The sequence below is a fragment of the Pongo abelii genome, chromosome 10 (genome assembly GCF_028885655.2).
Source record: "Pongo abelii isolate AG06213 chromosome 10, NHGRI_mPonAbe1-v2.0_pri, whole genome shotgun sequence".
Taxonomy (NCBI): Eukaryota; Metazoa; Chordata; class Mammalia; order Primates; family Hominidae; genus Pongo; species Pongo abelii.
The window spans coordinates 46,515,898-46,531,144 of NC_071995.2; the positions used below are offsets into that span (position 1 = coordinate 46,515,898).

At 46.5% G+C, this 15,247-nt stretch overlaps 1 protein-coding gene across 1 annotated transcript in view; it reads left to right on the forward strand.

Annotated features, from left to right (window-relative positions):
- SPMIP11 (sperm microtubule inner protein 11) overlaps positions 1-15,247 on the forward strand; it is a 39,454-nt gene that overhangs the window by 23,241 nt on the left and 966 nt on the right. Inside the window, exons 2-3 of the mRNA XM_002823214.3 lie at positions 8,804-8,926; positions 14,457-14,601. Of these exons, the coding sequence (XP_002823260.1) occupies positions 8,804-8,926; positions 14,457-14,601 (268 nt within the window). The remainder of the gene's footprint in view (positions 1-8,803; positions 8,927-14,456; positions 14,602-15,247) is intronic.

Below are 15,247 nucleotides of genomic sequence, written 5' to 3' on the forward strand. Positions count from 1 at the left end.
AACAAAACAAAACAAAACAAAACAAAACCCTGCTGTATCCATTTACCAATGACTCACATATTGCTAAGTTAAATGGTGAACTCTTAGTTCTCATTTTCTTTAACATATGGGCAGAAAAGTGCAACAGAGCTCAGATGATTCCGAATCCTGGTGCTGCTGAGGTTTCTTGAAATACGTGGCTAGCTGGGAAGGGTTTGACCTTATGGACCACCATGGGGAACATGCCTCCTATTTTTCTATTACCTCAGAACTGGTTTGGGAAATTCACAATGTGGGGCAGGGAGATTATGGGTAAAATACAGCATTCTCTTCGTCTCCTAGCAAGCCCACATCTACCTTGCTTACCCTGGTCTTTCTCATCCCAAATTCTATGTCCATTAATTCAGGGAACCCACAATTCCTGAATCTCTACTCACCCTTTTCCACAAGCTAAACAATCTTGAAAGACTCTCATTTGTCTCCAGAATGGTTCCCTGGTCCCAGTTTCTTCCTGGTTGATTTCACCTTGTTAATACATTCACTCAAACTGCTTGACACCTTTCTGTCCATCTGGTTTTAGCACTTCAACCATTCCGTGGTTCAAATCAGCCGCATTCCTTGCCTGGTCCCTGAGCTAGGCCTTTAACAGCAACTATAAAAATGAACCTATTAATAGTCACACTTTTCATTCTTAACACTCTAACTATCATGATATTTTTAAGTCATTCACAATTTTTCCTTGAAGAACGGTAGGCTTTTTTTCCTCCTAGTAGGTGTGAGTGTATTAACATTCAACTCAAAAGGGCCCACTCAAGTTTTCCTTATTAGAGTCATAATGAAAACTCACAGAGGTGAGTCAACACGTATAATCAAACATTCTGCCAGTCCCTGCCTCCTTCCTACTTTTTCCTCCTGATAAAGAATCAAAATAGAAAAATCAAAGAAGCAAATGGGTGTGGAAAACATACTTTGGTCTATCCTTGACTTCAGAAACTCAGTTTAAGCCAGGTGCAGTGGCTCATACCTGTAATCCCAGCACTTTGGGAGGCTGAGGCAAAAGGATCACTTGAGCCCAGGGGTTTGAGACCAGCCTGGGCAACACAGTGGGACCCTGTCTCTACAAAAAATTAGTCAGGTGTGTTGGCGCATGCCTGTAGTCCCAGGTGCTTGGGAGGCTGAGGCGGGAGGATCACTTGAGCCCAGGAGGTTGAGACTGCAGTGAGCCATGATTGCACCAGTGCATTCCAGCTTAGTGACAGAGTGAAACTGACTCAAAAACAAAAAGAAACTCAGTTTATCAAGGATCCAAAGATGTTCAAATTCAGGAGGCTAACTCACACTAAGCAAATTCATAGTGCCTCAGTTTCCTCACCTATAAATGGAGACAATAATGTCTGCCCTATAGACTTATTGTGGAGAGGCCGGGTGCAGTGGCTCACACCTGTAATCCCAGCACTTTGGGGGGCCGAGACAGGCAGATCACCTGTGGTCAGGAGTTCAAGACCAGCCTGGCCAACATGGTGAAACTTCATCCCTACTAAAAATACAAAAATTAGCCGCATGTGTTAGCAGGCGCCTGTAATCCCAGCTACTTGGGAGGCCGAGGCACGAGAAACTCTCGAACCTGGGAGGCAGAGGTTGCAGTGAGCTCAGATCATGCCATTGTGCTCCAGCCTGGGCAACAGAGTGAGACTCTGCCTCAAAAAAACAAACAAACAAACAAAAAAGATGTATTGTGGACGTTAAATAAAATAATGTATGTAACGTACCTAAGACCTAGCACATAAAACTTTACAACAGATGATGGAGGAAAAGTTATAAATCATATGTAAGTTCACTATTACATATAGAACATATACCTTTCCTGTGACTAGAATATCGTTGTCCACTACTCAAGACATACTTGCCAGGATAGGATACCTGGAAAACAATATTTTTAACCATAAGATTCCTTGAGGTACAAAAAATGCTGGCTGGCTTCAAAGGATATTTCATCTAGGCCCTGAAAGAGGCTAGTCAACTCACTGCCCACAGAAGAGCACCCCGACCAGTGACCAGAACTCTTATGTCTACCGTTGGGAGATTCCTGTCCCTCCCAGGCTCACCCTTCCTCTTTCTAATACTGGTTGCTTCTGCAGACTCAACCCAGCTTCCAGGGTTCGTTCACCTTCTACTCTGGGGTCTTGAGTGCCCAAGCTTTCCCTTCTGTCCTGCCCAGGGAAGCACAATCCTGTATCAGTCCTTTCCTTTGCTGAATCTCTCTCAACACCAGCTTTGAACACTGCTCTCCTATTTATTCTTTTTTTTTTTTTTTTTTGACAGAGTTTTGCTCTTGTTGCCCAGGCTGGAATACAGTGGGGCGATCTCGGCTCACTGCAACCTCCGTCTCCCGGGTTCAAGCGATTCTCCTGCCTCAGCCTCCTGACTAGCTGGGATTACAGGCACATGCGACCACACCCAGCTAATTTTTTGTATTTTAGTAGAGACGGGATTTCATCGTGTTGGCCAGGATGGTCTCGAACTATCGACCTCAGGTGATCCACCCGCCTTGGCCTCCCAAAGTGCAGGGATTACAGGCGTGAGCCACTGTGCCCGGCCACCCTATTTATTCTTAGCTTCATACCTGACACTCCTCTTGGTCCAGGAGGTCCCTGTTCTTTAGTCTAGACAAATTCCGTCTAATCTGGCCCTTCTTTGAGACAACTCCTTGCCTTGTTGTATGAAAATCTTGTGTCAGCCTAGCTCTCACCATAACACAAGTCCAGGCACGCAGAATACTGTTCATTGACTGGAGTCACAGAGAAAATCTCTGCGAGATTTGGGTGTTCTTGTCTTGAGACAATTGAGACAAATGACTTCTCCTTGCCAGACTCTCCAGTGACTGCCCTCTAGCCACAGACACGCTGACCTTCATGCTGTGCACATCCAAAGGGCCTCACTCCAGCCTATCCCACTGCTGCCCTTATCATTCCCCTTCCCTGAGGAATTCACTAATGAGTCCTCAGAGTTGCTCTCATTTCCAATTCCAAATGAATTTCTTTAAAGAAAGGCTCAACCTTGAGTTTCTGGTAAAAGCTGAATTCGTCTTACTTACGTTCTCATTTCCTGGATCCTGTTAGAGGACACAAAAGGTAGTCTTCCCAAGCCTGGCTGGAATGTCTTCTGCTCAATCTCCTAGTCTCCTTGCCTCTCTGAGCTGCCTCTTTGGTGAACCACCTGTTAGGAGACAGCTGGAGATCCCATTCTTCTCCAGCAGAGGGAACTGTTGTTCTGGCTTTTCTTTACTTTTTCTTTTTCTTTTCTCTTTTTTTTTCTTTTTTTGGAGACAGTCTCACTCTGTCGCCCAGGCTGGAGTGCAGTGGCGCAATCTCGGCTCACTGCAACCTCTGCCCCCCGGGTTCAAGCGATTCTCCTGCCTCAGCCTCCGGAGTAGCTGGGACTACAGGTGTGTGCCACAATGCCCAGCTAATTTTTGTATTTTTAGTAGAGACAGGGTTTTGCCATGTTGGCCAGGCTGGTCTCGAACTCCTGACCTCAAGTGATCCACCTGCCTCAGCCTCCCAAAGTGCTGGGATTACAGGCATGAGCCACTGTCTCCGGCCTTTTAATTCTTTTCATTCTTTTAATTCTTTTAATTCTTTTAATTCTTTTCATTCTGGCTTTTTAAACAGGAGCATAAGTGGCACAATTCAGCCAAGAATGAATTGGCCAGAGCCACTGAGCCCCTCTGCCTTTCCAAATGGATAAACCTTCTGAAGTTAGAGAAATGTACCTTGGGGCAGAGTGTGAGAGTGTGATGGCTCATGCCTGTAATCCAAGCACTGTGTGAGGCCGAGGCAGGAAGATTATTTGAGCCCAGGAGTTCTAGACTAGCTTGGGCAACATAGCAAGACCCTTTCTCTACAAAAAGAAAATTTTTTTAATTAGCCAGGCATGGTGGCACATGCCTGTAGTCTCAACTACTCAGGAGGTTGAGGCAGGAGGATCACTTGAGCCCAGGAGTGAGATGAGGTCTCACTCTGTTGTCCAGGCTGGTCTAAAACTCCTAAACTCAAGTGATTCTCCTGCCTTGGCCTCCCAAAGTACTGGGATTACAGGCCTGGGCCACTGCACCCAGCCTGAGGCATTTTTTTTTTTTTTTTTTAGACGGAGTCTCGCTCTGTCACCCAGGCTGGAGTGCAGTGGCATGATCTCAGCTCACTGCAAGCTCCACCTCCCGGATTCACGCCATTCTCCTGCCTCAGCCTCCCGAGTAGCTGGGACTACAGGTGCCCGCCACCACGCCCGGCTAATTTTTTGTATTTTTAGTAGAGACGGGGTTTCACTGTGTTAGCCAGGATGGTCTCAATCTCCTGACCTCATGATTCGCCCGACTAGGCCTCCCAAAGTGCTGGGATTACAGGCGTGAGCCACCGTGCCCGGCCTGTTTTTTGTTTTTTGAGACAGGGTCTTGCTCTGTCACCCAGGCTGGAGTGCAGTGGCACAATCACAGCCCACTGCAGCTTCAACCTCCTGAACTTCAGCGATCTTCCCACCTCAGCCTCCCAAGTAGCTGGGACCACAGGCTCGTGCCACCATACCTCAGCCTCCCAAAGTGCTGGGATTATAGGCATTAGCCACCATGGCTGGCTGCAAATACCCTAATCTAGAAGGTAGATTTCTGGGAGGCACAAAGGTAGACTCATTCTAAAAATTCTTCAACCTGAAAACATGTGGCCAATCAGCCCCAGTTGCAACAAACAGAGGCAATGGGCAAAGTAGTGAATAACTAAGATTGTGTGACCACCCCAAGTCACAGGGAAGCTTGTAATACTGAGAAATCTGCACCATTAATTTGGAGGGATGCAAGATCCACTCAAGTACTTTTATATCACCCTACATGTCCTTCATAGTCTGTTCAAAGCATTAAAGGTGGTTTTATGGCAACCCCCAATTTGTGGCCCAGTTCTAGAAGCTATTTAGGGTATTTCATATCTACTTACCAACAAAGACCATGCAGAGCATGGCGTTAACTGGGTGGATGAAGGACCTCTATTGTATCACCTACTGACAGAATAATTGATTCATCTACCTTACCACAGTGGAGTTTGGTTATAAAGAGCTCATTGCGTCCCTCTACCCAGAACATGCCCTTTCCCAGTAGCTGTGGCATGATTCTTTCCAAGCCCTGCCCCCTTCACCCCAGGTATCTTCCAAACCTTGGCAGCTTGGGGAAGTTATGGGTTATCAAGAATATCTCCCAGCTTGCCAAAAATGGATGCAAGGTATATGCCAATTGGTGCTTGATTCCATATGAAGGCATCCAGGTGAGTGATACTGTCCAGCACACCTCCAAGCACACACTGACCATTCATATGGGAAGCCGGGACCCTGCTACTTGGACACGTTGAGATAATAGAGAACATCATCTGCCTGTACCCTTGACAATCAGCCTGAGGCCTCGGGAACAGACAGGTTTCCTAACTGTCACCTGAGCTCAGACCAATAATTATTCTCAGTCTAGGTCTCACTGGCCACTAGGAATATGCTTGTTCTTTCTCCTCAGTTTATTTCTTTTTTTTTTTGTTTTTGAGACGGAGTCTTGCTCTGTTGCCCAGGCTGGAGTGCAGTGGTGTGATCTCAGCTCACTGCAAGCTCAGCCTCCTGGGTTCACGCCATTCTCCTGCCTCAGCCTCCCAAGTAGCTGGGACTACGGGCGCCGGCCACCACGCCTGGCTAATTTTTGTGTGTGTGTGTTTTTGGTAGAGACGGGGTTTCACTGTGTTAGCCAGGATGGTCTCCATCTCCTGACCTCGTGATCCGCCTGCCTCGGCCTCCCAAAGTGCTGGGATTACAGGCGTGAGCCACCGTGCCCGGCCTTCTCAGTCTATTTCTATTTGTCCAAGGACATCCTACCACCCCTGCCTTGCCCAAGCTCAATAATATTGCTTCCAGGAAATGACCTCGTTGCTATAACCTGTGATGAAGCACGAATCAGCCCTGTGGTTTGGACTCTGGAAGTCCAGGCTTCCAGAACTTTATATGCTAACCAAGGCTTCAGTACTGTTGCTTCTCCAAGTCCTCAACTGTACAGGGAGGGGATTCAAACTGTGCCCCACTCTGCTGGTACCATTATTTCAGATAGAAAATGTTAAAAGAGATTTAACTGGAGGGCAAACGAGAGATATGAGGGACAGAGATGATGAATGAGTGAGGCCAAGCCAGGAAGCAAAGAAAAAGGCAGGAGCTGGGGAAGAACTCCAGAACAGAAGTGGCATCGCCGCACTCCACCAGAGATTAGTCAGCAATCCTCGGCAATTTCCAAAGAGAATGGTAAACTGATCCGGTTCCTGACAAGCATCCATAATCATAAAAAATAAAAATTTGAGGAATGGGATGACTTCTGCTCCAGGAATACAGAATCGAGGCACTGAAAACGTCAGATGCAGAGGTGGATTTTTTTTTTTCTTTTTTTTTTTGAGACAGAGTTTCACTCTTGTCTCCCAGGCTGGAGTGCAGTGGTGTCATCTTGGCTCACTGGAACCTCCACCTCCTGGATTCAAGCGATTCTCTTCCCTCAACCACCCCAGTAGCTGGGACTACAGGCGTGCACACTACTCCCGGCTAATTTTTGTATTTTTTATAGAGATGGGGTTTCACCATGTTGGCCAGGCTGGTCTCAAACTTCTGACCTCAGGTGATCCATCTTCCTCGGCCTCCCAAAGTGCTGGGATTACAGGCATGAGCCACCATGCCCAGCCAAGAGCTGGATTTTACTCTGCATTTGAGACTGGCTGGAGGAGATAGGGAAAGGGGCCTAGTGCCTTTTTGGCTTGGGTGACAGAATGGATGGAACAGCCAAGAGACAGAAATCTTGAAGCCACCCTAAACAGCTTTCCTTTTCTCACTCCCTCACCAAGTGTCTGAAAGACTTAAAAAAAAATTAAATTTTTTTCAAACTCATCCTCCCTTGTTCAGGAGTCTGAGATGCAAGCCAAATCTAGCCTATTTAAGCAGAATATGAATGTATTAAAAAATATATTGGCTGGGCGCAGTGCCTCACCCCTGTAATCCCAGCCCTTTGGGAGGTGGAGGCAGGTGGATCATGAGGTCAGGAGTTCGAGACCAGCCTGGCCAATATGGTGAAATCCTGTCTCTACTAAAAATACAAAAATGAGCTAGGCGTGGTGGTGAGCGCCTGTAGTCCCAGCTACTTGGGAGGCTAAGGCAGAAGAATCGCTTGAACCCAGGAGGCAGAGGTTGCAGTGAGCCAAGATCACACCACTGCACTCCAGCCTGGGTGACAGAGTGACACTCTGTCTCAAAAAAAAAAAAAATTATATATATATATGGGACCAGGTGCGGTGGCTCATGCCTGTAATCCCAGCATTTTGAGGCCGAGGCAGAAGGATCACATGAGGCCAGGAATTCAAGACCAGCCTGGCCAACATGGTGAAACCCCATCTCTACTAAAAATATGAAAATTAGCTGGGCATGGTGGCACACGCTGGTAATCCCAGCTACTTGGCAGGCTGATGTAGGAGAATTGCTTGAACCCGGCAGATAGAGGTTGCTGTGAGCCAAGATCATGCCACTGCACTCCAGCCTGGGTGACAGAGCAAGACTCCATCTTAAAAAAAGAAAAACTATATATATGTGGGGATGGATGCAGTGGCTCATACCTGTAGTCCCAGCACTTCGGGACGCTGAGGAGGGAAGATCGCTTGAGCCCGTAAGTTCAAGGTTTCAGTGAGCTACGATTGCACCACTGTACTCCAGCCTGGGTGGCAGAGGGAGACCCTCTTAAAATACATAAATAAATAAAAAGAGAAAGAAAATAAGAAAATATTGGGAAGCACCGAAAAGCTGCAGTAGGAATGGAAAACTACACATGGTGGATAGTAACCAGAAACAATGCTCAGAATCATGCCACAGACCTGGTCTGGCACAGACACTACTGCATTCAATGCTGTGGTGGGCACTACTGGCACCGAGGATGCTGGGCCCTGAATACTGCTGCTGGAAACAGGATGCAGCTTCACTGCTGTCACCTCCTGTCGCCAGCAGATAACTTTCTATGGCCACTGCTTCCTTGCAACCTTCTTTGATTCAAAATCTGAAACAGATGTGTTTGATTGGCCGAGCCAAAATTCTTTGTCCATATCCTTGCTGAAAGAGAGGTTGGATAAGGAAGAACTAGTCTATTCAGTCTGTATTGTGAGATACAGGTTTTGCTTCATAGGGAGTGATTCCCAAATATAATGAATGCTAGGTAGCCGCTATACTACACTACCTTACCAGCCCCATCTCCTGTCCTTCTCCTCTTCACCCAGCACTCCAGGCTCCAAATCAAATAGCTCTCTGATGCCTTTCTAATGCTTCTAAACACTTGCCATTCTGCTGTCTGAAATGCTCTTCCTGATTCTACTGTAACCTACCTCCTTCTTTTCCTCCAAGACTTAGCTCAAACATGACTTCCACTATTAGACCATTTGAAGTTCTGCAAATATGCCAATCCCAGGAAAGGAATGTCTACCCAGATAAGGGCCTTTTTCACTTGCACTAACCCTAAGTATGTGTCCAATATCCTGATTCCAGAAGATGACCTCTTAAAATCCAGGAGTCAGGGAGAAGCAAGAGAGTGGTAAGGGAGGTCTTGTGATCACTGCGTTCTCTCCCTCTCCTCTGTCACAGCCATGGTGATTGGATTCCTGAGGTCCTGAAAATTGGATGTGAGTGGCTAGGAGAGATCCCTGCCACGCACCTGGTTAGCATGGAGACCAGGGAATCAGAGAATCAAATAGTCATTTGCCAAGTACTCAGAACAAGTCTACTCTAATTTCAGACCAGAAGGAACCAGAGCCTACTAGGCTTCCCCCCATTATCTCAAAAGATGGGAATTATTCTGTGCACCAGAATAGCCATACAAGATACCACGAAGCTGTCCGGAAGGTGTTGTTGAAGACATGTAAGTACCTTGGGGTGGGCATCATGCTAGGAGAAAAAAAGGTATGTCTGAGTTCCTAAAGAATGGCTGGAATGAGGCCGGGCTTGGTGGCTCATGTCTGTAATCCTAGCACTTTGGGAGGCCGAGGCAGGCGGATCACAAGGTCAGGAGTTCAAGACCAGCCTGGCCAACATAGTGAAACCCCATCTCTACTAAAAATACAAAAATTAGCCGGGCATGGTGGTGCGTGCCTGTAGTCTCAGCTACTCAAGAGGCCTTGAAGCCAGGAGTTGGAGGTTGCGTGTGCCAAGACCGTGCCACTGCACTCCAGCTTGGGCAACAGAGTGACACTTCGTCTCAAAAAAAAAAAAAAAAGAATGGCTGGGATGTGGTTGGGTATGGTTATCAGGCAGGAAAAAAAAAAAAGAGCCAAGAGAAGAGACTGAGAGGAAAAGGGAGAAAGTAGACTTGGTGGGGTAAGCACGATATGATAAAATGAAAAAAAAATTTTTTTTTTTGAGACAAGTCTTGCTTTGTCACCCAGCCTGGAGTGCAATGGCGCCATCCCAGCTCACTGCAACCTCTGCCTCCCAGGTTCAAGCGATTCTCTTGCCTCAGCCTCCCGAGTAGCTGAGATTACAGGTGTCTGCCACCATACCTGGCTAATTTTTGTATTTTTAGTAGAGGTTTGTTTGTCCAGGTTGGTCTCAGACTCCTGACCTCAGGTGATCCACCCACTTGGGCCTCCCAAAGTGCTGGGATTACAGGTGTAAGCCACCATGCCCATCAATAAAATGAAATTTGAATTAGACTTGGAAGCAGAAGATCCATGTTTGAGTCCTAGTTCTGCCTCTTTTTTGATGTTTCACCTTTTCTTTTCTTTTCTTGGAAACAGGATCTCATTCTGTCACCCAGGCTGGAGTGCAGTGCTGCAATCATAGCTCACTACAGCCTCGAACTCCTGGGCTCAAGTGATCTTCTTGCCTCAGTCTCCTGAGTAGCTGGGACTACAGGCATGCACCACCAAGCCTCGCTAATTTTTTAAAAACATTTTTGTAGAGAGGGAGTCGTGCTATGTTGTCCAGGCTGGTGTCAAACTCCCAGGCTCACGTGATCCTCCCACCTTGGCCTCCCACAGTGCTGGGATTACAGGTGTGAGCCACCACACCCAGCCCATTTACCCTTTATTAACCTACTCCCTCATTGGTTTTGCTGTTTTTGTTATTGTTTGTTGTTTTGAGGCAGATTCTCACTCTATCGCCCAGGCTGTAGTGCAGTGCTACGATCTTGGCTCACTGCAACCTCCGCCTCCCCTGTTCAAGTGATTCTTGTGCCTCAGCCTCCTGAGTAGGTGGGACTACAGAAGTGCGCCACCACACCTGGCTAATTTTTGTATTTTTAGTAGAGACAGGGTTTCACCATGTTGGCCAGGCTGGTCTCGAACTCCTGATCTCAGGTGATCCATCTCCCTCGGCCTCCCAAAGTGCTGGGATTACAGGTGTGAGACGCCACTCCGGGCCCCTCATTGGTTTAAAGGCAAGGATATTGGGAAGAGAAAATGCCTGAGCTATTGTTTTACTAATCTTTCAAAATTGTTGGGAGAAAAAAGTATATTGTATATTATCAGCATTATCCCTTTGAGGAATAGTAGGCACCAGCTTTGGCATTTTATTGAACTGGATTTAAACTGCAAACAAATTCTGTGACTTTAGGCAAGTTCCTTTAACCACAACCTCTCTGAACCATCTGGAAATTGGAAGAATAATTTTTAGCACTATTGTCAAGAGAGAACAGGTACATTTTAAAAAGCATATAGCCAGCCTGGGCAACATGGTGAAATCCCATCTATAAAGCATACAGCTGGGCACAGTGGCTCATGCCTGTAATCCCAGCACTTTAGGAAGACAAGGCAGGCGGATCACTTGAGGTCAGGAGTTCGAGACCAGCCTGTCCAACATGGTGAAACCCCGTCTCAACTAAAAACACAAAAAAAAGTTAGCCAGGCATAGTAGCGGGCGCCTGTAATCCCAGATACTTGATAGGCTGAGGCAGAAGAATCGCTTGAACCCGGGAGGCAGAGGTTACAGTGAGCTGAGATGGTGCCATTGCACTCCAGCCTGGGGGACACAGCGAGACTCTGCCTCAAAAAAAAAAAAAAAAAAAAAAAAAAAAAAATTTGCAGGGCATGGTGGTGCTCGCCTGTAGTCCCAGCTATTCAGGAGGCTCAGGTGGGAGAATCACTTAAGCCTGGCAGGTCAAGGCTGACATGAGCTGTGATAGTGCTACTGCACTCCAGCCTGGGCAACAGAGCAAGACCCTGTCTCAAAAAAAAAAAAAAAATTAAAAAGCACGTAGGACATCAAAGCATGATGTAAGCTGATAAAAAATACAAATAAAAATAAACATCATATAGTGTATGATGCCATTTATATAACATTCTTTTTTTTTTTTTTTTAGATAGGGTCTCACTCTGTTGCCCAGGCTGAGTACAATGGTGCAATTATAGCTCACTACAGTCTCAAATTCCTGGGCTCAAGTGATCTTCCCACCTCAGCCTCCTGAGTAGCTGAGACTACAGGCATGTGCCACTATGCCCAGCTTTTTTTTTTTTTTTTTTTTTTTTTAATAGAGACAAGGTCTGGCTATCTCCCACACAGCGATCCTCCTGCCTCAGCCCCACAAAGTGCTGGAATTACAGGTGTGAGCCACCATGCCAGGCCTTATAATATTCTTATATGACACTCTTATATAACATTCTTATATAACACTCATAACATTCTTTTTTTTTTTTTTTTTTTTGAGACAGAGTCTCACTGTGTCGCCCAGGCTGGAGTGCAGTGGTGCGATCTTGGCTCACTGCAAGCTCTGCCTCCCAGGTTCACGCCATTCTCCTGCCTCAGCCTCCTGAGTAGCTGGGACTACAGGTGCCCACCACCATGCCTGGCTAATTTTCTGTGTTTTTAGTAGAGACGGGGTTTCACCGTGTTAGCCAGAATGGTCTTGATCTCCTGACTTCGTGATCCGCCCGCCTCGGCCTCCCAAAGTGCTGGGATTACAGGCGTGAGCCACCCCACCCAGCCTTTTTTTTTTTTTTTTTTTGAGACAGAATCTTGCTGTGTCGCCCAGGCTGAAGTGCAATGGTGCGATCTCGGCTCACTGCAACCTCTGCCTCCCGGGTTCAAGCGATTCTCCTGTCTCAGCCTCCTAAGTAGCTGGGATTACAGGCACCCGCCACCATACCTGGCTAATTTTTGTATTTTTAGTAGAGACGAGGTTTCACCATATTGGTCAGGCTGGTCTTGAACTCCTGACCTCAGATGATCCACCTGCCTCGGCTTCCCAAAGTGCTGGGATTATGGGCGTGAGCCGCATCCGGCTCTTGTAACATTCTTGAAATGACAAGATTACAGAAATGAAGAACAGATCACTGATTTCCAAAGCGGGGCAGTGGGGGAGGATGGCTATAAAATGCCAACTCCAGGATGGATGGTGATGAAACTGTTCTGTATCAATATATTCAATATATTAATATCATGTTGTGGTAGTGTACTTTTGTAAGCTGTAACCATTGTGGGGAAGAGTAAAGGGTACACATGATTTCCCTGTTTTTGTTTTTAATAGAGACAGGGTCTTGCTATGTTGCCCAGGCTGGTCTTGAACTCCTGGGCTCAAGTGATCCTCCCAAAGTGGTGGGATTACAGGCATAAGCCACTGCACCTGGTTTCCCCGTATTATTCGTTACAACTGTATGTGAACCTACAATTATAACAAAATTAAAGTTTAAAACCTAAAATACTTTCAGAAATCAAAACAGGCACATGTGCAAAGAGGGGTAGTAAGTTATTTCTAATAGCAAAACTTTAATATTTTTCCATTTTTATCTATTTGAGACAGAATCTTGCTCTGTTGCCCAGGCTGGAGTGCAGTGGCACAATCATGGCTCACTGCAGCCTCAACAACCTCCCAGGCTCAAATGATCCTTCCCACCTCAGCTTCCTGAGCAGCTGGTACTACAGGCGTGCACCATCACACTGGGCTAATTTTTATATTTTTTGTAGAAATGGGGTTTCAACATGTTGCCTGGGCTGGTTCTGGAAGTCCTGGGCTGGAGTGATCCATCTGCCTCTTAAAGTGCTGGGATTACAGGTGTGAGCCACTGCACCCGGCCTCTAATAGCAAAACTTTTTAATAGCTTATTATTAATTAATAGGAAAATAAGCCAAAAATGTAACATCTACTCAATGAATTATTAGGGATTTTAAAAAATTATTATAAACACTATATAGCAATCCAGAATATTAGGCTATAATTCTAAGTTTTAAATATATACAAATTTTATACTGGTAGAATTAGACTTATCCAAATAAATAGTAAAAGTACTTTTTTTTTTTTTTTGAGACAGTCTCGCTCTGTCACCCTGGCTGGAGTGCAGAGGCACGATCTCAGCTCACTGCAACCTCCGTCTCTTGGGTTCAAGCAATTCTCCTGCCTCAGCCTCCTGAGTAGCTGCGATTACAGGCACCCCCCACGATGCCCTGCTAATTTTTGTATTTTTAGTAGAGATGGGTTTCATCATGTTGGCCAGGCTGGTCTCAAACTTCTGACCTCAAGTGATCCACCTGCCTCAGCCTCTAAAAGTGCCGGGATTACAGGCATGAGCCACCTCACTCGGCCAAAAGTACTTTTTTTTTTTTTGAGATGGAGTTTCCCTCTTATTGCCCCAGCTGGAGTGCAATGGCGCAATCTCGGCTCACCGCAACCTCTGCCTCCTGGGTTCAAGTGATTCTCCTGCCTCAGCCTCCCGAGTAGCTGGGATTACAGGCATGCACCACCACACCCGGCTACTTTTTGTATTTTTTTTTTTTTTAGTAGAGACGGGGTTTCTCCATGTTGGTCAGGCTGGTCTCGAACTCCTGACCTCAGGTGATCTGCCTGCCTCAGCCTCCCAAAGTGCTGGGATTACAGGCGTGAGCCACCGTGCCCAGCCCAAAAGTACTTTTTCAAACAGCATCAAAGTCTGATATTATTACGAAAATTTAAGAATATTTAATACCACATTTAGAACATAATAGGCACTAGATAAATGACATCTATTAACAGCATCTAAATGTGAGGTGGTATTAGTTAGGTTTCAGAGAATTACTTGGAGTGAGCAAAGGAAGCCATTTTTTTCCAAGACGAGGGAAGAGAATGAGGATGATTAAGCCAAGAAAAAAGAAAAACAATAGATCAGTGGACCCCATCTTACACATTTCCCAAGTGGGTTGACCACTTGTTTTTCTACCATCTTAGCACTTGGGGAAAGCTCTCTTGGAGATGGGCTTACTAGCAGCAGGAAGAACCAAGACTGATTCATTTGACCATGAAGGGTGTGAGATGCTGGAATCCGGAAGTGAAGCAGGGTGTGGTGACCATACTCCCAGGACCTCTCAGCACCTGGTCCAGCCAAGCAGTTGCTGGGCTGGGCTGGGCTATTGCTGCCCTGAGGCAGAACAGTGAGCAGAGAACTTGAAGGAAATTAGATAACCTGCCCTTCCCCTCACCCATTCAGTTCCCAATCAGGTCTTCAGAATCCCCTTGACTGATGCTCAGAACTTCAGCTTCTGGTGGTCCCATGATCCAGGAGTGCGTCCAGAGGAAACCATGCCATGGATCCGGAGCCCATGCCACTGTCTCATAAAAAGCGCAATGACCAGGTTAGGCTGGGAGGGGTAAGGGTGGGGCGGTCAAGGGGAGTACTCCTTCCCTTCACTTCAATTCTTAGAGATTACTTCATCTCCAGTCAGTTAGGGAATTAGGAGAGATTTGAGTCTTACCAGAGAAAACTGGCCCTAGAATTTGGGCCGTGATGGCATTCAAAGGAGTTAGAGATTTGTCTGTGTCTTTGTATTCCTCCTTGTGAGTGTGACTTCTGAGCTAGTGCAAAACAAGTGTCCATAGTAATCCTGTGGCAGCCCAATGCTGCCTTCGTCGCTACCTCTCCACCCCTCAAATCACCATTCATTGGCAGTAGCCCTACTTTTTCCATCACTATCCCACTCACTGCAGCCTCTGCCACCCAGGTTCAAGCAATTCTCCTACATTAGCTCCCGAGTAGCTGGGATTACAGGCACCCGCCACCGCGACCGGCTAATTTTTATATTTTTAGTAGAGACGAGGTTTCACCATCTTGGCCAGGCTGGTCTTGAACTCCTAACCTTGTGATCCACCCGCCAGGGCCTCCCAAAGTGCTGGGATTACAGGCGTGAGCCACCGCGCCCAGCCTCTTGGGAGCTATTTTTAAAGATCTCCTGCTCTCCAGCCTGGCCTGGCTGAATCTCTCTCTGAATCTCTTCTTTCCAG